Here is a 24045-nt window from a genome sequence, read left to right on the forward strand (position 1 = left end):
CCCCCCCCACTCCATCCCGAGTCAGGCCACCGATCTTATCGGAGGTCGGACTCGGGATGGGCGTGTTCGAAACCCTAGTGGTATATGGGCACGTTAAACTAGTTATCATCATCATCATCATCAAAAATTAACCGCCGAAACCTTTTTTTTAACATATCGTGACAAACACGACACGTTTCCACGGACGCTGACGCTGCCATCTTTGTTTACAATAACAAGGGAATCTATAAGGAGCGTTGCGATTCGTAGCAATCAGATCTAATCGCATCCAATGAAATTTAAGCATTTTGTGGCACAATTTCTTGACGACATGTAACAAGGCTGAATACGAGGAACGAATATGTATTTTTTTTTTTAGTCGTTGTATATATTATATTAACCGCAAAATTAGCTTGTGCCTCATTCATTATAGCGTGTACCCCGACCCCATCCCATCCCACCCCCATCAAATGTTTCTACGGACCGGAAATACAACTGATGTATCATAAGCATGTATCATACGGTAATCATTAGCGTAAATCTCGCTCCAGCCAGTGCACCACGACTGGTACATCAAAGGCCGTGGTATGTGTTATCCTGTCTATGGGATGGTGCATATAAAAGGTCACTTGCTGCTAATCAAAAAGAGTAGACCATGAAGTGGCTACAACGGGTTTCCTCTCTCAATGTATGTGTGGTCCTTAACCTTATGTCCGACGCCATATAACTGTAAACAAAATGTGTTGAGTGCGCCGTTAAATAAAACATTTCCTTCCTTCTTCATTAGCGTACATCACTTGAAATATGAATAATACGTTGTAATGTACACATACACATAAAAATAATATATCCAACAATCGTTTACATCTTTATTTTCCTGTACTGATTTCCGAGTACAACGTCACAGCCGTACTGATATACATACGCTGAAAAGACTACAATGTTCATATATACAAGTCAGATAGTCTATAATATAGAGAAAAATCTTAAATATACTGAGAGAAACAATAAGGGAGAAGTTTGTATTGTAGGGCGAGACATAGCCTAGCTTGATGCGCCGTCGGTCTAGGATCGATCCCCGTCGGTTGGCCCATTGGGCTATTTCTCGTTCCAGCCAGTGCACCACGACTGGAACATATCAAAGGCCGTGATATGTGCTCTCCTATCTATGAGATGGGTGCATATAAATGTTCCCTTGCTACCGATATAAAAACAAAAATCTAGCGGGTTTCCTCTCTAAGACTATAACATTATCATGTTGTGTCAGAGTGAGCAAATATTGGACATTCAATAGCCGATGATTAATACATTAATGTGCTCTAGTGGTGTCGTTAAACAAAACAAAACGTTGGTACTGTAGACCAAATTTATGTCACTACCAGCGTCGTAATTGTATAGAGATGTAAGATGGGACTGAATGTCAGTAATGTGGGACTAAATATCAGTAATGTGGGACTGAATTTCAGTAATGTGAGACAGAATGTCAGTAATGTTCAATTGAATGTCAGTAATGTGGGACTGAATGTCAGTAATGTGGGACTGAATGTCAGTAATGTGAGATTGAGTGCGAGTATGGTTAACTTTCCGACACTATGGACGAGGTTTTTGTAGCAGTCACTCTCTCCTGTTAGGGTTGGTGTGATCCCTTAATTCTTTCCATCAGTATTTTTCTCTCACAATGTCGTATAGCACATAACTAAAGATAACTATATTCCGTCCCATCCTCCAGTAAAAAATGTCGGGTTTATTTTTATAAATAATTTCAGTTTAGTTTGACGTAAGAGGAAAAGTAAAAGTGTTTTGGAAATACCAAGCAACGAGCATTTTAGTGTGCAGTTGAAAAAAAGAGAGCAAAAATTCGGTAAATAAGTAAATAAAACTGTAATATAAACCATAGTAAGAAAACGACGCCTACAGCGTTATGGCCGCCATTTTGGTTTTATGGACTGGTATAGTCTTGCTATAATGAGATAACTCTTGATAATTTTCTTGTTTCTCCCTCTGTAGTGAAATTAATCAAATAGAGTTATCTCGCATCAAGACTACGGGGAAGCATACCCCCTGAACCCCCTAGAAATTTTGCTTTACCCCCCTCGATCTCAGTCAGCCACTCCCCCCCCCCCCCCCCCCCCCCCCAACCATCAATGTCTACTTGCTTCCGCCGTGCCTGATGACGTGTGAAAGGACGTAAAGTTGATAACTCCATCCGTGAAAGGACGTGAATTTGAATTATTGTTACCTTAATGAGCACACACTTTCTCTGGATCTATCCATAGAATAAAACGTAGCCACTTTAAGATAAATGCGTTCACAGCATTAATGACAACACGATTCAGATCCTGGGTCTTGTGAAAGGGGTGGATGCTACACTGTCCTTTTATTACTTTTTTATGTCGGCGGAACAAGAGCACGCCCATCGACCCCCCCCCCCCCCCCCCCCCCTTACACACACACACTTCTGGATCCGCTCTTAACAGCATGGATGCATCAGGCTATTTGGTTCTTTTGATGACTGTCTGCCTGGTCGATCTGTGCCAAGTCTTTCTTGCAGAACTGGTACGTCACAGCCGCACAAAACGTGTGACTTATGATGTTGCAGTAGGTTCTGAAACGGTCCCTGTAATAATCAGTAAAATGCAGGTTATTTCTTGTTTATTTAGTTAAAGGCGCTATCTCAAACATGCATAATGGCTGTTTCCTCGCCAAAAATTGTTATTATCTTTAACTTTGAAATATAAACAGTATATTGTCATCTATAAAGATTACAAAGAAATCATTTAAATTAATTTAATGGTAAATGAAAAAATAATCATTGGAGAATCTTGGTCCATGCTTAGTTGGTCCAAATGCCTTTTTTTCCTTTACCCCCCCCCCCCCCAATATTTCCTGGATCCGCCCCTGCATACTTAAACAGACAGGCGTAGGGACAAACAGCCATACACAATTTTCTGACTGGTATTAAGACGAATAAATAGGCGAGTGGCGTGATGTGTATTATATTTAGCCTTAGGTTACCTACCTATTTACTTAGGATGGACGTACAGACAAATGCACGTAAGCACACACGCAGTTAAATTCTGAGACTTCATTCCACCCTCCCTCCCTCTGTCTCTCCCCCTGTCGCTCTCTCCCTCTGTCTCCTCTCTCTCTCTCTCTCTCCCTGTCGCTCTATCCCTCTGTCTCCCCCCCTCTCTCTCTCTCTCTCTCTCTCTCTCTCTCTCTCTCTGTGTCTCTCTGTCCCTCTCCCTGTCGCTCTCTCTCTCTCTCTGTCCCTCTCCCTGTCCCTCTCCCTGTCGTTCTCTCTCTCTCTCTCTGATAGATGAGAAAGATGAATGGAGAGAGAGAGAGAGAGAGAGAGAGAGAGAGAGAGAGAGAGAGAGAGAGAGAGAGAGAGAGAGTGTGTGTGTGTGTGTCTGTATGTGTGCTATCGGGTAAAACTATCATTTGGTACAGTGTTGTATCAATAATATTGTTATTGTAAACACACAAACTCTTATTACACACACACACACACACACTCTCTTTCTCTCTCTCTCTCTCTCTCTCTCTCTCTCTCTCTCTCTCTCTCTCTCTCTCTCTCTCACACACACACACACACACACACTGGTCCATTCACACATATATAAACCACATATGGCCGATATATCAGAGAATACATACATAAGCCAATCAATGGCAAACAACAGACTTATTCCATCGGACGGGATGCCCAATGACGTCAGAATTATTATTAACGTCACTAAGCCGGAACTCGGCACAGGTGGCATGGCCAAAGAACCAACAGAAGTTAGAATCCTGAAAGTGAAACAAATATGAAACTATATATATATATATATATATATATATATATATATATATATATATATATATATATATATATACATGTATGTATGTATGTATGTATGTATGTCGAGGTTGACTGTTACATACATAGATATTAACGCACTGGCGCAGGGGATAATTAAATCTTTTCTGGCCTCACAAATTGTCCCATGCCGTTGCTGGGACTCGAACCTATGGCACCAAATCGCCCGCAAATTGCGAGACTAACCACGATACGCTCTGAGCTATATCGAAGCATCCGTAAAAAAGGATGTTCTTTAACTCAACCACATGCATGGGGCCTGCAATCTACGCGGTCGATCCCGCTTACGTACATGAAACAGTGGGCAGACCTGGCACTGGCTAGTATGTATTGATGTATGGATATCTATATATTGTATGTATGTCGAGGTTGACTGTTACATACATTGATATTAACGCACTGGCATATGTATGTATGTATGTATTGATGTATGAATATCTATATATTGTATGTATGTCGAGGTTGACTGTTACATACATAGATATTAACGCACTGGCGCAGAGGATAATTAAATCCTTTCTGGCCTCACAAATTGTCCCATGCCGTTGCTGGGACTCGAACCTGTCGCACCGAATCGCCCGCAAATTGCAAGACTAACCACGATGCGCTCTGAGCTATCAAAGCTTCCATAAAAAGGAAGTTCTTTAACTCAACCATATGCATAAGGCCTACAATCTACGCGGTCGATCCCGCTTACATATATATATATATATATATATATATATATATATTATACAGTGTTCTAGCTAGGATTTTGATGGGGCTGGGCGCTAATTTAATTGTAGGGCATTTTTAACGCGGAAATCTTATTTTTGAGGCAAGTGCTGGATATGATCGAATTTTTTACATTCATAAATATCATATATGTAGAAATATCTATGCTGGTTTAATTTACAAAACGTTTTTGGAGGGAGGGGGACAATCAATTTCTAAACCTAAATTTATTATTATTAAATTTGGATGTTTGATGAAACAGTACATTCATCGCCGTATGCAATATGATTATACTAATGTACTAAATATAGACACTATTAAAAAATTCTCGTTCCAGCCAGTGCAACACGACTGGTATGTGCCGTGGTATGTGCTATCCTGTCTGTGGTATGGTGTATATAAACGATCCCTTGCTACTAAAGGAAAAAGGTAACGGGTTTTTCTGTAAGACTAAATTTTAAAATTACCAAATGTTTGACATCCAATAGCCGATTATTAATAAATCAATCTGCTCTAGTGGTGTCGTTAAATAAAATCAAACTTTAACCATTAAAATGTTTTACAAAAGGTTGGATTACCTAAAAATCCAATTCTTTTTTCTATTATATATAGTATTTATACCATTTAATATCATGCCCAAATGTAATTTAAAATAAATAAATGAAATAATTAAAAGAAAGCAAGAAATGAAAAAAAAAAGAATGATTAGAAATAAATAAAAAGAAATAAAGAAATAAAAGAACAAACAAATTAAAAAATTGACAGAAGGATATATTTGTAACAAGTTGCTCACTGCATTTAAAAACGGCTATTATTGCATGTCAAGGTCCAGATAGATTTCATTAAATAGCTTTTGCAGACATGTTTTTAACAAAACACAGTTATGCCTACACAGACCAAATAACCAGTGTTGCTAGTTTACTCTGTGCCATATTATAAAGATGCAAACAATGTGTCATTGATAAGGACTACTGACATCAGTTAAAACTGTATCTTGGTCTGGGTATTTGCAAAGGCAAAAATTACTTTCAAAAATTTACTTATCAAAATAAATTTCGCATTTGACGTTCTGTCGAAGTTTATCATGATGGTCTACTTTCAACTTGGTGTTTGCTAGGTGGTGTGTGGTTATGTGCGTGACGGTGTGAGGATTACTTCGCATTCAAGCTTTGTAAGACTGCCTTTCCGCTCGTGTGCAGTCATATCGACTAACAATAGAAAAGAAAAAAACATACCACGTTGTTGCTGTCGGCTTTCACAACTGTGGCCAAACAATGTATTGTCAAGCGTTTTTTAGTTGGGAATTCAGACTCGTAACAACACTGTACACGCTTTGAGAGGAAAGCAAGATTTTGTATTTTTATTTGACAATGAATTAGGGCAGGGCGGCGATAATCAGGGGCGGTGATATCGAATCCAAACTCTGAGTGAGAGTTCCGCAAGACTCAGTGGGTAGGTGTAAACCACTTGCATCGACCAGTGATCTATAAATGGTTCAACAAAGGTCATGGTTTGAGCTATCCTGCCCGTGGGAAGCGCAAATAAAATATCCCTTGCTGCCTGTCGTAAAAGAGTAGCCTATGTGGCTACAGCGGGTTTCCTCTAAAAAACAGTGTCATAATGACCATGTGTTTAACGTCCAATAGCCGATGATAAGATAAAAAATCAATGTGCTCTAGTGGCGTCGTTAAATAAAACAAACTTTACTTTTACTTTATACTAGTGCTAAATTCGTTTCGTGGCGCTTATTGGAGGCCAGCGCTTATTGGAAGTCCGGCACGTTTTAGAGGAAATACGGTAAATACAAAATATATCTCACCAAATCACAAATGCTTCGGTGACAGAAATCGACCCCAACATCATCTGACCCACGAAAACTGACGCACACGCGACGTAGAGGGCGCTACCGTCGCGGTTCAAGGTCGCACATAGAGGAATCACAAAACGAGTCACTCGTTTGTCTATATGATTCTTTTCCTCACAAGCTATAAGCATATCCGGGATCGCTGCCGCTCTGAAATAGAGTTGGTTATTATAATGACAACATAATAATAATAATAATAATAATAATAATAATGTAATGTGCAAATACAAAATACTTGCGCTACTGTGTACTGAAAGGGTTCACCTGGTCTGGTGTTTATGAAACGTTTAGCGTCTAAACTGACTGACATCTTTGTACGTGTTCATATACCACTGAGGCTTAAGTCCGGGCCAGGAATGGGATGGGGGGGGGGGGGGGGGGGGGGGGGGTAAGTTTAAGGTGAGCGGAATTTGGAACAATAATTTAGTAGTTAGGTCAGAGACCTAAGGCTGATTCGATATACCATGTCTGGGAAAACGGTTAAGTCCAAAAATAAAATTAGAGTGCTCGGCCGAAAAGGTTTTAAGGTCTCTAATAGTTTGAGACAGTAATGTCATGGCAACGTCATACAATTGCATGCGTGTGACGTCATTAGAGTTTGAGTCTGGACTCTTGAAAGCTTTATAACTACGGGCCCTGCAAATACGTGGCACACCATCAATTACGCTAAAGGTTCATATAGACTGCATGCGGCCCATCCGTGCGGTCTGCATAATAGAAATCGTATACGGTGTGCTTGCTCAGAACGCAAGTCGCAGACGCATCACAAGCAACAGTCGGACCACTCTGCCTCGCATAATGTTCATTTTAGTCTACTGTTGGTTTACATTCCAGAAATGTTCATGAATTGTGTGTTATAACAATAAAAAAAGAAAAAAGAAGCAAACAATCAAACAAACAAACAAACCGGACCGAACCGAACCGAACCGAACCAAACCGAACTGAACCGAACAAAACAGAGCAAAACAGAACAAAACAAAACAAAAGAAAACAACAACAGCAAACAAAAAAAAACAAAAAAACAACAACAACAACAACATAAAGGTTTCTGTAAACACAACAAAGAAACAAAAAGAAACAAACAAAAAGAAAGTAAAAAAACAACAACAAAAAACCCAACAACAACATAAAGGTTTTTGTAAACACAACAAAGAAACAAAAAGAAAGAAAGAAAAATAATAAAACAAACAAACAATAAAATAAAACGAAACGAAACGAAACGAACGAAACGAAACGAAACGAAACGAAACAAAACTAACCAAAAACAACATAAAGGTTTTTGTAAATACAAAAAAAAGAAGAAAAAAACCCACACCCCAAACCCCCCCCTCCCTAAAAAAAACCCCCAAAACAACCCCAAACAGATGGGTATAATTTTTATTAGTACTTTAAACTAACTGTACTTACGAAGATGAGGTAGCGAATGCCATTAAACAGGCTCTGACAATGGAAATGATGAAGGCAAACGGGTTTCTTCTGGTCAGGACGAAGAGAATCAAGGGAAGAACGATAAGCGAGTAGATGAGAAGGCCGACAAGTATCGTCAGGACAAACAGCCCGAGACGAGAAAACGCTTCGGTAATGTCCGTAATTCCAGCGATGGCGGAAGCAATAAGACTGCCAATGCCTATAGGTGCGAACCTGAAAAACGAAACACAGAATTTATGCAAATTGATTAAGGCTTATGTGGATTGGTTACGGCGCGTGCGTGCGGTCCGAATAAAAAAATCAATTACATGTGGATCTAACAGCAGCCTGTTGAAGCTCATGTCCAGTTGACCTTTCATTCAACCAATCGAAACCTTACTTGCAAAATCATGCTAGTAATTTGAAAAGATTTTGAAAACATTCGGAATTATGCTGAGGGTATACGAAATGATTCGGGTGAATTACGAAGTATGCCGGAAACTAATTGCAATATAAAATTAGTTTCAAGACCCCCCCCCCCCCCCCCCCCCCCCCCCCCCCCCCCCACCCAAAAAAAAAAAAAAAAAACCCAACAAAAACCCGTGATTGTTTAGCCATAAAATCTGTTTATACTAGTATACAATCCAGAGTTGATTATTGCACTTTTCCCCCTGTTTTTTCAATGTTGAAATAGACCAACAAGTTCGCCTATTGCATAGTCTCGCAGAATTTGTATGCTCCCGAATAACGCTATAAAAGGCTAAGTGTAATTGGTCGATATTTAAATTGTCATTTATAGATGAAATGTCACCTGGACATGGGAGTCCATACAATGCTGTTAGATCTACTGGTAGACCCAGTAGAGCTAATTTTGATCAGACTGAGTGTCTCGACTGGATGTGTGCGTTTAAAAAAAAACCCCAAAAACCCCGCATTAGGCCACCCACAATAAAATAATAGTATGTGATGTATATGCTCAAAACGCAAGCCGCAGACACATCAAGACTCAACTGTCTGAACGCACTCACGCGCCGCATCCAATCTTTATGAGCCCCTAATGTGGGATTCTTAAAGTTGCATACCCCAGTGGTAAAGCGCTAGCCTGATGCGCGGTCGAGCTAGGATGGATTCCCATCGGTTGGCCCATTGGCTATTTCTTTTTACAGCCCGTACTCCACAATTGGTGTACAAAAGGCCAGGGTATGTACTGTTATGTTTGTGGGATGCTGCATATAAACGATTCCAATGCAAAGTTACCATTTAAATGTCTTTGACTATGAATGCATACGTCAATTACGGAGTGTCGCCGCAGTACGTTTGCATACAATTTCATCAAATGTTAATGTCAATAAACGACGTGCTCTGACCTTATTAATTTACATCTAATTTCCATTTAATTTGCAAATGTATGAAATACGTAACGTATCTTGCAAATATCACATACTTTTATTACACTGGATGTATACTTGATGTATATGATAAAATGGTATACACACCAAAATATTTTCCTCATTATGACAAAGGCGATTTCAGTGAATCCCACGAAGAACCGCAAAACAACATCACCTTTCTCCTTCACAGAGTTGGTAGCCACGCCCAAGGCTGTGCAAATGACAATTAAACCTGAAAGTAAGAGCACGTTTATTACAGTGGGTTTATATATATATAAGACCAAATGTAATGCTCTACTAGCATAGTAATGTCTGTATTTTATACCAAGTCGTAATGTGGGATTCAATGTCTGTAGTGTTGACTGTGCTGCCTATATGTTCCCAGTCAATTTCTGACAATATGAATTGATTTTTGATGCAGTTATTACTTCTTGTTGCCAACTGTGTGATCCTTTATTTCTTTCCATCAGTATATATATATATATATATATATATATATATATATATATATATATATATATATATATATATATATATATATATATAATTGTGGCACCATGTTTCAACCGCTTCTCAAACAAAATAGTGCAACAAATGGACACACAAATCAAAAATGTATAACCTACCGTACTTACTAAATACCGATTGAAGTACTTGCATCATTATTAATGAAATAAATCTTCCAACAACAACATAAATATTTGCCCCGCCATTTTAAATTCGCTAAATAGAGGGAGGCAGCTCGCCCTGCACATTAAGGAAAGTACTGACTTAATGGGCGCGCTGCACTAGGCCTTAAGTGGAGGAGGGAGGACGGCGCCCCCCCCCCCCCCCCCCCCCAGTTTCTATATTGACTTGTTTTATGAGATCATAAAAAAATAAAGTAATACTGATTTTTATTCACGTGGTATTGAAATTGGCCAATCCAAGTATTTATAAGAAAGAGCATAATTTAGCAATGATAAATAGTTACTTAGTAAGGACGAACTAAAAATACAAACCCAGAACGTTTACACTGTCGACCTTCGCCAAAGATTTCGAAACAACAACCAAAGAGTCGATAACTGTTCCGTTGGTCGTGTTTCGTACTGTGTGAATGATCTCCCTTGAATACTTCGTAATGACCTGTAAATAACGGGAGGAGGGAAGTCCCTGTTAAAATGTGACAATTAATTTGAGAAGAATATATGTGTGTCTAGAGAAAAATGAAAGAGCCCTTTGTAGAATTTTTTAAAGTTAAAAGTATTTTCTATCTAACACACGTTGCTGAACGTTGCTTGCGTTTGCAGTTGGCTTCGGCCATCAGACATAAGGCTAGTACGTACACTACATGGTTCACAGCCCGGTGCCGGCTCCTACCCAGAGCGAGTTTTCAAGACTCAAAGCGTAGGTTTAACACTACAACACCCTGTTCTCACTGACCACTTACAACTAACAACTAACTCACTGTCCTGGACAGACAGTGCAAATAAATGACGTGTGTGCTCAGGACAGCGTGTTTGAACCTTAATTTGATATAAGCACGGAAATAATTTTTTAAAAAAGAAGAAAAAAAGCAGTTGGCTTATATGTCACAGAGCAATCAATTTCGATCGTGCTTATTTTATTGGCTGGTATGGCTGTAGCCACTAGATTTTTTTGTTTTGTTTTGTTTTTTGGGGGTGGAGGTGGGGGTGACGTAGTTCAGTGGTGAAGCGCTTGCCTGATGCACCTTCGGTCTACGATCGATCCCAGTCTGTGGACGCACTGGGCTGTTTCTCGTTCCAGCCAATGCTCCACAACTGGTGTAACAAAGGTCTGTGTTTGTACTATCCTTTCCGTGCATTGTTGCACATAAATCGAAAAGAGTAGCCGATTGTGTGGCGACAGCGGGTTTTCTTTCTCATTATCTGTGTGTCTCTTAACCATACGTCAGACCACATATAAATGTAATTAAAATATAAGTCCCTAGTTAAATATAACGTTTTATTATATACATAGCAATGAAATATATAGATCTACAGAAACCATAAAAGTCATATCAGGTGAAAAGTCATATTTTCACTGTATTTTAGCTGCAGTGAAAATATAGAAGTCGTATTTACTTTTTTTTTGTAAAAGTGCATGATTAAATTATCTCCCTTTGTCTCGTTTCTTCGTATTTAAATTTGATGATTACCAATGCATTTGATAAAAAAATGTAATTTAAATAACTGTACCTATAAAAAGGGGATACGAAGTGCAATTACGATAAAATATCTAAAACGAATTGAATACGAAGATAAATAATGATAACACAATGTAGTGCCATCGAGTGTAGCCTAAGTGTAAGAATTTAACGGCGTTCTATTCGTTTTGTTTTCGTGGGAGTTTTTGGAGGATCGTTTTGTCAGGTATGTCTGCACCGCAGTATTGTTAAATAAATGTTAATAAAGATAAATTTTGTTCAAATTTCTTTTTAAAAGTCTATGGCAAGAAGAACTATATCATGACGTTACGTATTTTCGATGGGATAAGCGAAAGATATTACCAAAAAGCCAAAGATATTGTCAATAATTAGGAAATATGTATATAATAAATAGACCATTTCATGGTGCTTTTTTTCGAATACGATTTTTATGTCAACTCATGATGTGTGAAAACCATATAGTTTTCACACATCACTCGTTGACATAAAAATCGTATTCGAAAAATCCCCCATGAAATAGTCTCTATCGTTCCTTCCTTTCTGTTTAAGCCACGACACGTAAGACTGACAGGTACAGTGTTCGTCTCCCGGTACCGGCTGCCATACATAGCGAGTTTAATGACTCAGTAGGTAAGGTGTGGAGCTACTACACTCACTTCTCTCTCATTAACCACTAACAACCAACCTACTGACCTAAACAGTCAGCCCAGATATCTGATATGTGTGTCCAGGACAGCGTACTTGAACGTATTTGGATGTAAGCACAAAAAATAGCCATAAACTAATTAATTCTGTTTTAGTGTTTAGCCGACTTATCAGCTTTGGGAGAGAAATTACAAGTTAGATATTACAACTGAATTATTATACTGCTGTTGGTATTGACCCAAACCTGTTTAAATGTTGCTTCAACCATGTTGTCCGGCACAATGTTTCTGAAAAAATAAAATAAATTTATTAAACTTATACTTTAGTGGGATGTGGATAAACAACAGTGACCTCATCCACTTTGGTGCTATAGACTCCATACACGATTTGTTATTTATTATTATTATTTTTTTTTTTTAAATTATTATTATTATTATTATTATTATATGTGTTTTTGTTGTGTGGTTTTTTTTTTTTTTTTAATTTTTTTTTTAAAAAATTTTGGGGGGTGGGGGGTAATGAAAACCTAAACATTGGCAGGTGCATTCTTGACATTGAGATCAAGGGAACAAAGCAACATGCCTAGGGGGTCCGGGGCTATGTTCGCCCGTAACATTTTTAAAACTAGATGTCTTGAGATGCAATGTCCTCTATTCTACAAGTAAAATTCATCTCTGATTAAAGATATACTACCAATAAAAAATAATACAAATACAGTAATTATTATTATTATTATTATTATAATTATTATTATTCAGAATTAGTGGAGTGGCTACAACCATCCCCAGCCACCACCTCCCGCTCCGCCGTGCCTATATACTGAGTTCCAAAAGTTCTGTTTTGTCCGCTTACCTGAGAAGATCAGCGAATATGTCCTGTGTCTCCATGCTGTCTGTGGTGTTAACACGTTCAGCACTGGTAGTACCAACTCCTTCAGAACAGAAAGAACATATGTATGACCGATAGAATGTTTATTAACTGCTGTACGTAATAACGAACCGTAGCGGGTTTGCTTAAAACAAGCATTTTGAGAGCACTCCTAAATCAATATATAACCCCAACTCTATCAAAAATAGCCCCTGCGCGTGCTGTAACCTCACCGTGGTGCAGGGGTGTAACATTCTCTTTGAGAATGGCCAATACAGCACCAAATTAAAATTTTGAGTAAAATTCAGTATCTGTAAAATTCTGTGATATTTTGTGTTTTTGCACTGTTTTTGTTTAAATCTTGAATTTTTATATTGATGTTGATCATCACTTTATTTATTTGCATTACCATAGTTTGGCACCCAATAGCCGATGTATTTTTCGTGCTGGGGTGTCGTTAAACATTCATTCATTCATTCATTACACTGTTTTTATTTATATCTTGAATTTTTCTATTGATGTTGATCATCACCCTATTTGTTTCCATTACCATAGTTTGACACCCAATAGCCGATGTATTTTTCGTGCTGGGGTGTCGTTAAACATTCATTCATTCATTCATTCTATCAAAAATAGTTAAATCACCATAAATGTAAAATTTACATTATAAGGCAATACACAAAATGTGGGCTTAATATGTTCAGGCATAAAACCGGAACTATATACGGAACAGACGAACAGACGAACAGACAGGCGGAACTACAGACAAAAGGACTGAGCTAAAACCTATATACAGGGGACTAGTATGGTGTATACAACCAAATCAAATTCCATAGACGACAATAGTAACATACTATCGCCCCTAACCCTTAAAGTAAATAAGAAAAAGATGGGGGTTAAGCTGCACATTTTAGAGATAACGGGTAGCGGCTATGACTACCCTAGTTCCGCACAAACATTTGTGATGATATTTTAGTAGGACCCCGAACATTTTTCAAGCACAGTGGTAGTTGATACATTGACACTAGTTCAAAGTAAATTACAGGAATGTATCACAACAAACACTGTCAAATTTATCACCAATGACAAAATTTGTGGTATTAACTGCTCTATCAAAAGTCATGTGCATCTCGAACTTTGACCCAGCCAGATATTATTTGGTTTAATATTACCAGTAGGTACTCCGAGGGGACAGACCAACAAGAAAGAAAAATGTTTTATTTAACGATGCACTCAACACATTTTATTTACGGTTATATGGCGTCGGACACAGATATTGAGGGAGGAAACCTGAAGCCGCCACTTCATGGGCTACTCTTTCCGATTAGCAGCAAGGGATCTTTTATATGCACAATCTCATAGACAGGATAGCACATACTACAGCCTTTGATGTACCAGTTGTGGTGCATTGGCTGGAACAAGAAATAGCCCAATGATAGAGGGACTTCTCCAGCTGGTGAACAAGGGCACTTTAAACTAAGAAAGACACGACTTCGTGTTTCTCTGTGGAACAGCAGTCCTTCCCTATTGATTTAAGTACGGTCCTAATCACTCTTACTAACCTGGTCGAATGGCAACACCAAGAACCACTCCTACCGCACTGCCCAGTGCGTTGGTGGAGACGATGTATATGAAGGTTGTGAGGCTGATTTTACCGTTAGACTTCGGGTCCAGGGATGCCGTCCCTACAATATGTAAAATATTGCCTTTATGGGTATCCTAGTCAAGTATATAACTGTTAGTATTTCGTAAACGTTAGTTAACCCTTTATCGCTCTGCATACCATGAACATGTGATTTTAACCTGCTATCACACTACTAACTATAACAATATTACTGATACCACACTACAATATGTAAGTTTTACCAAATATCACACTACTAACTATAACAATATCATTAATATCACACTGTACAATATGATAGTTTTATCTTCTATCACACTATCAACTATAACAATATCATTAATATCACACTGTACAATATGATAGGTTTACACAATACCACATCGTATATATATCGAGTTATCGAAGTTTGACTGTATATATATATATATATGTATGTATGTATGTATGTATATATATATATATATATATATATATATATATATATATATATGTATATATATATATATATATATATATATATATGTATGTATGTATGTATGTATGTATGTATGTATGTATGTATGTATGTATGTGTGTGTATATATATATATATATATATATATATATATATATATATATATATATATATATATATAAATATATAACGTATGTACAATTTAATATGGCATTTCTAACTATAGCTATATCATTGATAGCACACTGTAGACTATGTGGATTTTACCTGATATCAGACAACAAACTATCAACGGAAGAATCATCAAGCGAAGCGATCGCATAAACAGTTCCCCGGCAATACCTGTCCGAAAGAAAAAACAAAGTTTTCGTTAACAGCCACACCATCAATGTCATCGTCATATTTATATGTCGTCATTCTTTATTTATGTGTACCCAGTCTTTATCGTAAAGTGTTGTTTTTGTGTCGCAATGTCAACATTCTTTGTTTATATGTCTGGTGACTCCGGTGGGGCAGGATATGCTCCACTTTCGCGAACACCTGGTATCATCACTATTATGACAGTGATTAGTGAGTGCATACTATCACAGCTGTGCGTATTCTAATGAACTCTGTCCGGTGCTGGTTTTGACCTGGCAAACTAGTCCAGGAGTGGCAGTCCTCTTGTGTGGCAAGAAGGATGACATATCTAGTAAAATATCTCCTCGGAAGTGACAGTCCTCTTTTGTGGCAAGAGGGATGATATATTCATTAAAATATCTTCTCGGGAGTGGCAGTCCTTCTATAGGCGAGGCACTGGATAGAGATTGATGGAATCAGCCATTATGTTGTTAAATGCCCATTCGACTCCGTGTTGTGCAGAGTCGTTCATGTATTACGTCGTTTAAATTCCGTTGTGTTTCGTCTTCTATGGGGGGGGGGGGGGGGGGGGGACGTAGCCCAGTGGCAAAGCATCGCTTGATTCGCGGTCGGTTTGTGATCGATCCCCGTTGGTTCCACCCAGTTAACCACGATAGGTATATAAAAGGCCGTAACATATGTTATCCTGCCTATGAGATTGGGCATATAAAAGATGCCTTTCTACTAATGAAAAACTGTGGAGGGTTTCCTCTCTAATTAAGACTATGTGTCAAAATTACCAAATTTGGGATCTCCAATAGCCGATTGTTAATAAATCAATGTGTTCCAATGATGTCATTTATTTATGTGTCGTTATTTGTTTGTTTTTTGGTGTGTGTGTGTGTGTGTGGGGGGGGGGGGGGGGGGGACCTTCTTTTCTGTCCTTTTTACCAAATTGGTCAAATTCCAAAACATTTTTTTTTTTTTTAATTGTCCAGCTTTAACCCTGATGTATGTTTTAGTCTATACCATTATTATTGCATATGTGCCGTGACGTTCATCTACATATATTGTCATCTTTGTTTATGTTTACCGTCTATACACAAATAGAGTGTGGTTCGAAAGAAAAGCTAAAATGAACTTTAATATTGACTTACCCATCCACATGTTACATAAATATTAATAATTAGGGTGCGTAAGTGAATATAAAACGAAAGTTATATCGAAGCCCAAATATCGACCTACCCATCCACATGATCGCATCCTTGGAAGGATTCAGCTGTCTGACCCCGAATCCCACGCCAAATCCCACCACGATCCCGACGAGAATTAGATACATCAGGGCATCCTTCCGTAAGTAACCTTTAACCTTCGTCCAATATGGCGTCTTGGGTGCGTCGTCGATCTGGATCATTTCTTCTGGTACCTTTGTTAAGAAGCTCGTTTCTGTATCGGCTGCCATGGTTTCTAGCTAAAATAAACAGAATACAGTAAAAACAAAAAGGTATTACTTGCAGCAAGCACCATACCAGTAATCTGGCCCATTGTCTTCCCACGCTGTAGCCAGTGCTGCACGACTGGCATATCAAAATCAATCGTATGTGTAGTAGTGTTGGTTACAAAATTGTGATTTTATCACCCCAAATACTATTGGACGATTTGAAACTTTTTGAACCAATGGCCTTGTAGGTACTACTTCTGGACGACGTGTTTCTGCACAATGACGGTATGATGTCGGAAATTAGGTGTTTCTTTAGGGCGTAGGCGGTTTTGGCCTTAGGCTAGGTGATTGATCTGACCCCCCGGCCCCCGCTTGGTCACACAGAGGTTCGGAATATGATTGACATCTCTTTATGACATACTAAAGAAGCTTTCCTGTGGGGCCATTGCCATCCTTTCCTCCTAACCTCCTTGGGCCTAAAAAAAAACATTTCTAATTTAATTTTTTTTTTATTTTATTAGATTAGCCCATTCAAATTTGCGCCAGTTAATTTATATATTTTTAGGTATAATAGTTATAATTTTAATTAATTTTCTTATTCAAAATTTCAAAATTCACTTTTAGAAGACTTTTAGGTAATTCCTGTCCCGAGTCAGGCCACAGATCTTATCACAATGCACGAATCGAATGACGTCGAGTCGTTTAGTAAAGAGTTTGCGTTTATGGTTTTCCGTTTTCGATGTTAACCTTGTAATAAAATGGTAGTTTAATGCAATTCATTATAAAAATTTTAACAGAATAAATAGAACTTTGGTTTTTCATTAGTGAACGTGCCTAGTATTTTAATTTTTGTTTTATAGCAAAACTCAAAACAGTGTGTAAAGTGATTTACATCTTTGTATACACTCTTCAGAAAAGTAGGGGAACTCTATTATGAATTTACAATTGCAAAATTGTAAGGTATATTAGCTATGGAGAATGGCTATATGATAACAGTGAATTAATTGGGCAAACATAACAATCGGTAGTTCAGTATAACAGTAGGTTTTTTTACTACGAAAGATTTTGAAGGACGACTGGGGTCAAAAGTGAAATTAGAAAGTTGACGGTTTTTTTATCAGTAAATCGCAAATTCAAACAATAAAATAACTAAAACCAAAACGATAACAACTGTATGATCAACAGAATGAAAACGATTGACAGAAATAACGTTTCACAGTGATTAATCGACCTCCCTGGAAAATGTCAAATCGATAAAGACACCCCGCGCACGTGTTTGGGGCAACTGCGTGATGCACGTTCAAACTTTGGAATGTGTTTCGGTGTGTTTATAAACATACCTGAACGTTCTTTACTAGGATGTCTGTGGTCAAAACGTATGTTCGGTCTAATAGTTGATATTAACGTTAATATTTCAGGTTCCCCTACTTTACTAGGATGTCTGTGGTCAAAACGTATGTTCGGTCTAATAGTTGATATTAACGTTAATATTTCAGGTTCCCCTACTTTACTAGGATGTCTGTGGTCAAAACGTATGTTCGGTCTAATAGTTGATATTAACGTTAATAGTTCAGGTCCCCTACTTTACTAGGATGTCTGTGGTCAAAACGTATGTTCGGTCTAATAGTTGATATTAACGTTAATATTTCTGGTCCCCTACTTTACTAGGATGTCTGTGGTCAAAATGTATGTTCGGTCTAATAGTTGATATTAACGTTAATATTTCAGGTTCCCCTACTTTACTAGGATGTCTGTGGTCAAAATGTATGTTCGGTCTAATAGTTGATATTAACGTTAATATTTCAGGTTCCCCTACTTTACTAGGATGTCTGTGGTCAAAATGTATGTTCGGTCTAATAGTTGATATTAACGTTAATATTTCAGGTCCCCTACTTTACTAGGATGTCTGTGGTCAAAACGTATGTTCGGTCTAATAGTTGATATTAACATTAATATTTCAGGTTCCCCTACTTTACTAGGATGTCTGTGGTCAAAATGTATGTTCGGTCTAATAGTTGATATTAACGTTAATATTTCAGGTCCCCTACTTTACTAGGATGTCTGTGGTCAAAACGTATGTTCGGTCTAATAGTTGATATTAACATTAATATTTCAGGTTCCCCTACTTTACTAGGATGTCTGTGGTCAAAACGTATGTTCGGTCTAATAGTTGATATTAACATTAATATTTCAGGTCCCCTACTTTACTAGGATGTCTGTGGTCAAAACGTATGTTCGGTCTAATAGTTGATATTAACATTAATATTTCAGGTTCCCTACTTTACTAGGATGTCTGTGGTCAAAACGTATGTTCGGTCTAATAGTTGATATTAACGTTAATATTTCAGGTTCCCCTACTTTACTAGGATGTCTGTGGTCAAAACGTATGTTCGGTCTAATAGTTGATATTAACGTTAATATTTCAGGTTCCTCTACTTTACTAGGATGTCTGTGGTCAAAACGTACGTTCGGTCTAATAGTTGATATTAACGTTAATATTTCAGGATCCTCTACTTTACTAGGATGTCTGTGGTCAAAACGTACGTTCGGTCTAATAGTTGATATTAACGTTAATATTTCAGGTTCCCCTACTTTACTAGGATGTCTGTGGTCAAAATGTATGTTCGGTCTAATAGTTGATATTAACGTTAATATTTCAGGTCCCCTACTTTACTAGGATGTCTGTGGTCAAAATGTATGTTCGGTCTAATAGTTGATATTAACGTTAATACTTCAGGTCCCCTACTTTACTAGGATGTCTGTGGTCAAAACGTATGTTCGGTCTAATAGTTGATATTAACATTAATATTTCAGGTTCCCTACTTTACTAGGATGTCTGTAGTCAAAACGTATGTTCGGTCTAATAGTTGATATTAACATTAATATTTCAGGTTCCCCTACTTTACTAGGATGTCTGTGGTCAAAACGTATGTTCGGTCTAATAGTTGATATTAACGTTAATATTTCAGGTTCCCCTACTTTACTAGGATGTCTGTGGTCAAAACGTACGTTCGGTCTAATAGTTGATATTAACGTTAATATTTCAGGTTCCCCTACTTTACTAGGATGTCTGTGGTCAAAACGTACGTTCGGTCTAATAGTTGATATTAACGTTAATATTTCAGGTTCCCCTACTTTACTAGGATGTCTGTGGTCAAAATGTACGTTCGGTCTAATAGTTGATATTAACATTAATATTTCAGGTTTCCCTACTTTACTAGGATGTCTGTGGTCAAAATGTACGTTCGGTCTAATAGTTGATATTAACGTTAATATTTCAGGTTCCCCTACTTTACTAGGATGTCTGTGGTCAAAACGTACGTTCGGTCTAATAGTTGATATTAACGTTAATATTTCAGGTTCCCCTACTTTACTAGGATGTCTGTGGTCAAAATGTATGTTCGGTCTAATAGTTGATATTAACGTTAATATTTCAGGTCCCCTACTTTACTAGGATGTCTGTGGTCAAAATGTATGTTCGGTCTAATAGTTGATATTAACGTTAATACTTCAGGTCCCCTACTTTACTAGGATGTCTGTGGTCAAAACGTATGTTCGGTCTAATAGTTGATATTAACATTAATATTTCAGGTTCCCTACTTTACTAGGATGTCTGTAGTCAAAACGTATGTTCGGTCTAATAGTTGATATTAACATTAATATTTCAGGTTCCCCTACTTTACTAGGATGTCTGTGGTCAAAACGTATGTTCGGTCTAATAGTTGATATTAACGTTAATATTTCAGGTTCCCCTACTTTACTAGGATGTCTGTGGTCAAAACGTACGTTCGGTCTAATAGTTGATATTAACGTTAATATTTCAGGTTCCCCTACTTTACTAGGATGTCTGTGGTCAAAATGTACGTTCGGTCTAATAGTTGATATTAACATTAATATTTCAGGTTTCCCTACTTTACTAGGATGTCTGTGGTCAAAACGTATGTTCGGTCTAATAGTTGATATTAACATTAATATTTCAGGTTTCCCTACTTTACTAGGATGTCTGTGGTCAAAACGTATGTTCGGTCTAATAGTTGATATTAACATTAATATTTCAGGTTCCCCTACTTTACTAGGATGTCTGTGGTCAAAACGTATGTTCGGTCTAATAGTTGATATTAACATTAATATTTCAGGTTCACCTACTTTACTAGGATGTCTGTGGTCAAAACGTATGTTCGGTCTAATAGTTGATATTAACGTTAATATTTCAGGTTCCCCTACTTTACTAGGATGTCTGTGGTCAAAATGTACGTTCGGTCTAATAGTTGATATTAACATTAATATTTCAGGTTTCCCTACTTTACTAGGATGTCTGTGGTCAAAATGTACGTTCGGTCTAATAGTTGATATTAACATTAATATTTCAGGTTTCCCTACTTTACTAGGATGTCTGTGGTCAAAATGTATGTTCGGTCTAATAGTTGATATTAACGTTAATATTTCAGGTTCCCCTACTTTACTAGGATATCTGTGGTCAAAACGTACGTTCGGTCTAATAGTTGATATTAACGTTAATATTTCAGGTCCCCTACTTTACTAGGATGTCTGTGGTCAAAATGTATGTTCGGTCTAATAGTTGATATTAACGTTAATACTTCAGGTCCCCTACTTTACTAGGATGTCTGTGGTCAAAACGTATGTTCGGTCTAATAGTTGATATTAACATTAATATTTCAGGTTCCCTACTTTACTAGGATGTCTGTAGTCAAAACGTATGTTCGGTCTAATAGTTGATATTAACATTAATATTTCAGGTTCCCCTACTTTACTAGGATGTCTGTGGTCAAAACGTATGTTCGGTCTAATAGTTGATATTAACGTTAATATTTCAGGTCCCTACTTTACTAGGATGTCTGTGGTCAAAACGTACGTTCGGTCTAATAGTTGATATTAACGTTAATATTTCAGGTTCCCCTACTTTACTAGGATGTCTGTGGTCAAAACGTACGTTCGGTCTAATAGTTGATATTAACGTTAATATTTCAGGTTTCCCTACTTTACTAGGATGTCTGTGGTCAAAATGTACGTTCGGTCTAATAGTTGATATTAACATTAATATTTCAGGTTTCCCTACTTTACTAGGATGTCTGTGGTCAAAATGTACGTTCGGTCTAATAGTTGATATTAACATTAATATTTCAGGTTTCCCTACTTTACTAGGATGTCTGTGGTCAAAACGTATGTTCGGTCTAATAGTTGATATTAACATTAATATTTCAGGTTCCCCTACTTTACTAGGATGTCTGTGGTCAAAACGTATGTTCGGTCTAATAGTTGATATTAACATTAATATTTCAGGTTCACCTACTTTACTAGGATGTCTGTGGTCAAAACGTATGTTCGGTCTAATAGTTGATATTAACGTTAATATTTCAGGTTCCCCTATATTTTTGAAGAGTATATACATCGAAAATAAAGGTTTTCAAAAAAAAAGAAAGAAAAAAAAGCCTAACTCGTTTCCTTTTTATCCTGACATTGACCGTGTTAAATGTTACTCGTGGTGTGACATTTAAATCTGACCTCTGTCCAGGCTTGTGTTGGTTTTCGCGATTTTGTTAGTTTGTTTTTCATTTACCCAATTAAAGCGATAATCACTCGACAGTTGTTCTGTTAAAGGCAGAATTTAAGTAATTAAATGACTCGATATACACACACACTGTTTCTTGCCAGCTATTGTTCGATACCATTAGCAGTTTGAAGGAAAAAAACGAAAAAAAAACCGAAGAAGAAAATAGTGCTTACTAATTTAGTTTTCTGATTTAAGTCTACGAAGCCAGAATTGAATTATATAATAAAATATCGATAAGTGGAATATAACGACTGTGTAGCTTGTTGAATAAAAACCTTTAGGGTCAAATTAAATGTACGGTATATTTATTACATCGCGGTGGAAGACAAACCTATAATTTACCCATTAGAGAGAGAGAGAGAGAGAGAGAGAGAGAGAGAGAGAGAGAGAGAGAGAGAGAGGGAGAGAGAGAGAGGGAGAGAGGGAGAGAGAGAGGGAGAGAGAGAGAGAGAGAGAGAGAGAGAGGGAGGGAGAGGGAGGGAGGGAGAGGGAGAGGGAGAGGGAGAGAGGGAGAGACACAGACAGACTGAGAAGGAGACGGAGAGATATGGATAAACTGAGGAGAGAGAGAGAGAGAGAGAGAGAGACAGAGAGAGACAGAGAGAGAGAGAGACAGACGAGAGCGACAGGAAAAAACAAATAGACATACTGAGAGAGAACAAGAAGAAATGTTTTATTCAACGACGCACTCAATATATTGTATTTACGGTTATATGGCGTCAGACATATGGTTAAGGACCACATAGATATTGAGAGAAGAAACTCTTTTCGATTAGCAGCAAGGGATCTTTTTATATGCACCATCCCACAGAGAGGGTAGTATATATACCACGGCCTTTGATATCCCAGTCATGGTGCACTGGCTGGAACGAGAAATAGCCCAATGGGCCCACTTACGGAGGTCGTACTGAGAGAGAGAGAGAGAGAGAGAGAGAGAGAGAGAGAGAGAGAGAGAGAGAGAGAGAGAGAGAGAGAGAGAGAGAGAGAGAGAGAGAGAGAGAGAGAGAGAGAGAGAGAGAGAGAGAGAGAGAGAGAGAGAGAGAGAGAGAGAGAGAGAGAGAGAGAGAGAGAGATAAAACGACAGAGGAAGACAGTGAGAGGAAACCCGCTGCCGCCACATACGCTACTCCTACTAATAAAGCGCCGAGGAATCGTTTATATGCCCTTCCCTATAGCCAGTAGATGTCACGGTCTTTGATATACTAGACGCGGAGAACTGTCTGGGACTAAAAAAAAAAAAACGAGTCCACAACAGATGATCGATCCTGTGACCCATCGCTCCTCATAGAAGTGCTGAACATTGTGCGACATCTCTCCCTGTTATAAATAACTGATGTCTATGTGTGTCATTAAAGATAATTTCCCTTTCTTTTCAAATCCGAAGGGAAAACACGAATCCTTTTCACCTTTTGAAAAATACCTGCCGTTCCTGTATCCCCTACAGACCCTGGCTGCAAACATAGCACGATTGTGTTTATATTATTAATATTTGCATAGAGGGAGGCCAGACATTCAGCATTCTGTTATTTAAATAGTGTTTGATACGTCAAAATCTAGGTATATTTAGCGGGTCGCATTTGTGAGGAAAAGCCAAGAAAGTCTTAGCAAATATAACCTGGATTGAGTGTGTAGGGGAAAAAAGCAACAACTTTTAATCATGTGAGAACAAAATATGGCTCAATGGAGACGTAATGGTAGTGTCTGTGGGGTTTT

General features: G+C 37.8%; 1 protein-coding gene across 2 annotated transcripts in view; it reads right to left on the reverse strand.

The window, feature by feature from the left end:
• Nucleotides 1-835: 835 nt before the first annotated feature.
• LOC121373720 (excitatory amino acid transporter 1-like) overlaps nucleotides 836-24045 on the reverse strand; it is a 95160-nt gene continuing 71950 nt past the window's right edge. For both annotated transcript variants that reach the window (XM_041500470.1, XM_041500479.1), the window contains exons 2-12: nucleotides 16565-16790; nucleotides 15248-15322; nucleotides 14462-14584; nucleotides 12885-12963; nucleotides 12277-12319; nucleotides 10222-10345; nucleotides 9326-9452; nucleotides 7830-8063; nucleotides 6378-6572; nucleotides 3640-3774; nucleotides 836-2596 (exon numbers count right to left, since the gene is read on the reverse strand). In XM_041500470.1, coding sequence (XP_041356404.1) covers nucleotides 2467-2596; nucleotides 3640-3774; nucleotides 6378-6572; nucleotides 7830-8063; nucleotides 9326-9452; nucleotides 10222-10345; nucleotides 12277-12319; nucleotides 12885-12963; nucleotides 14462-14584; nucleotides 15248-15322; nucleotides 16565-16781 — 1482 coding nt within the window. In that variant the 5' untranslated portion in view covers nucleotides 16782-16790 and the 3' untranslated portion in view covers nucleotides 836-2466. The remainder of the gene's footprint in view (nucleotides 2597-3639; nucleotides 3775-6377; nucleotides 6573-7829; nucleotides 8064-9325; nucleotides 9453-10221; nucleotides 10346-12276; nucleotides 12320-12884; nucleotides 12964-14461; nucleotides 14585-15247; nucleotides 15323-16564; nucleotides 16791-24045) is intronic.

Source organism: Gigantopelta aegis, chromosome 1 (genome assembly GCF_016097555.1).
Source record: "Gigantopelta aegis isolate Gae_Host chromosome 1, Gae_host_genome, whole genome shotgun sequence".
NCBI lineage: Eukaryota > Metazoa > Mollusca > Gastropoda > Neomphalida > Peltospiridae > Gigantopelta > Gigantopelta aegis.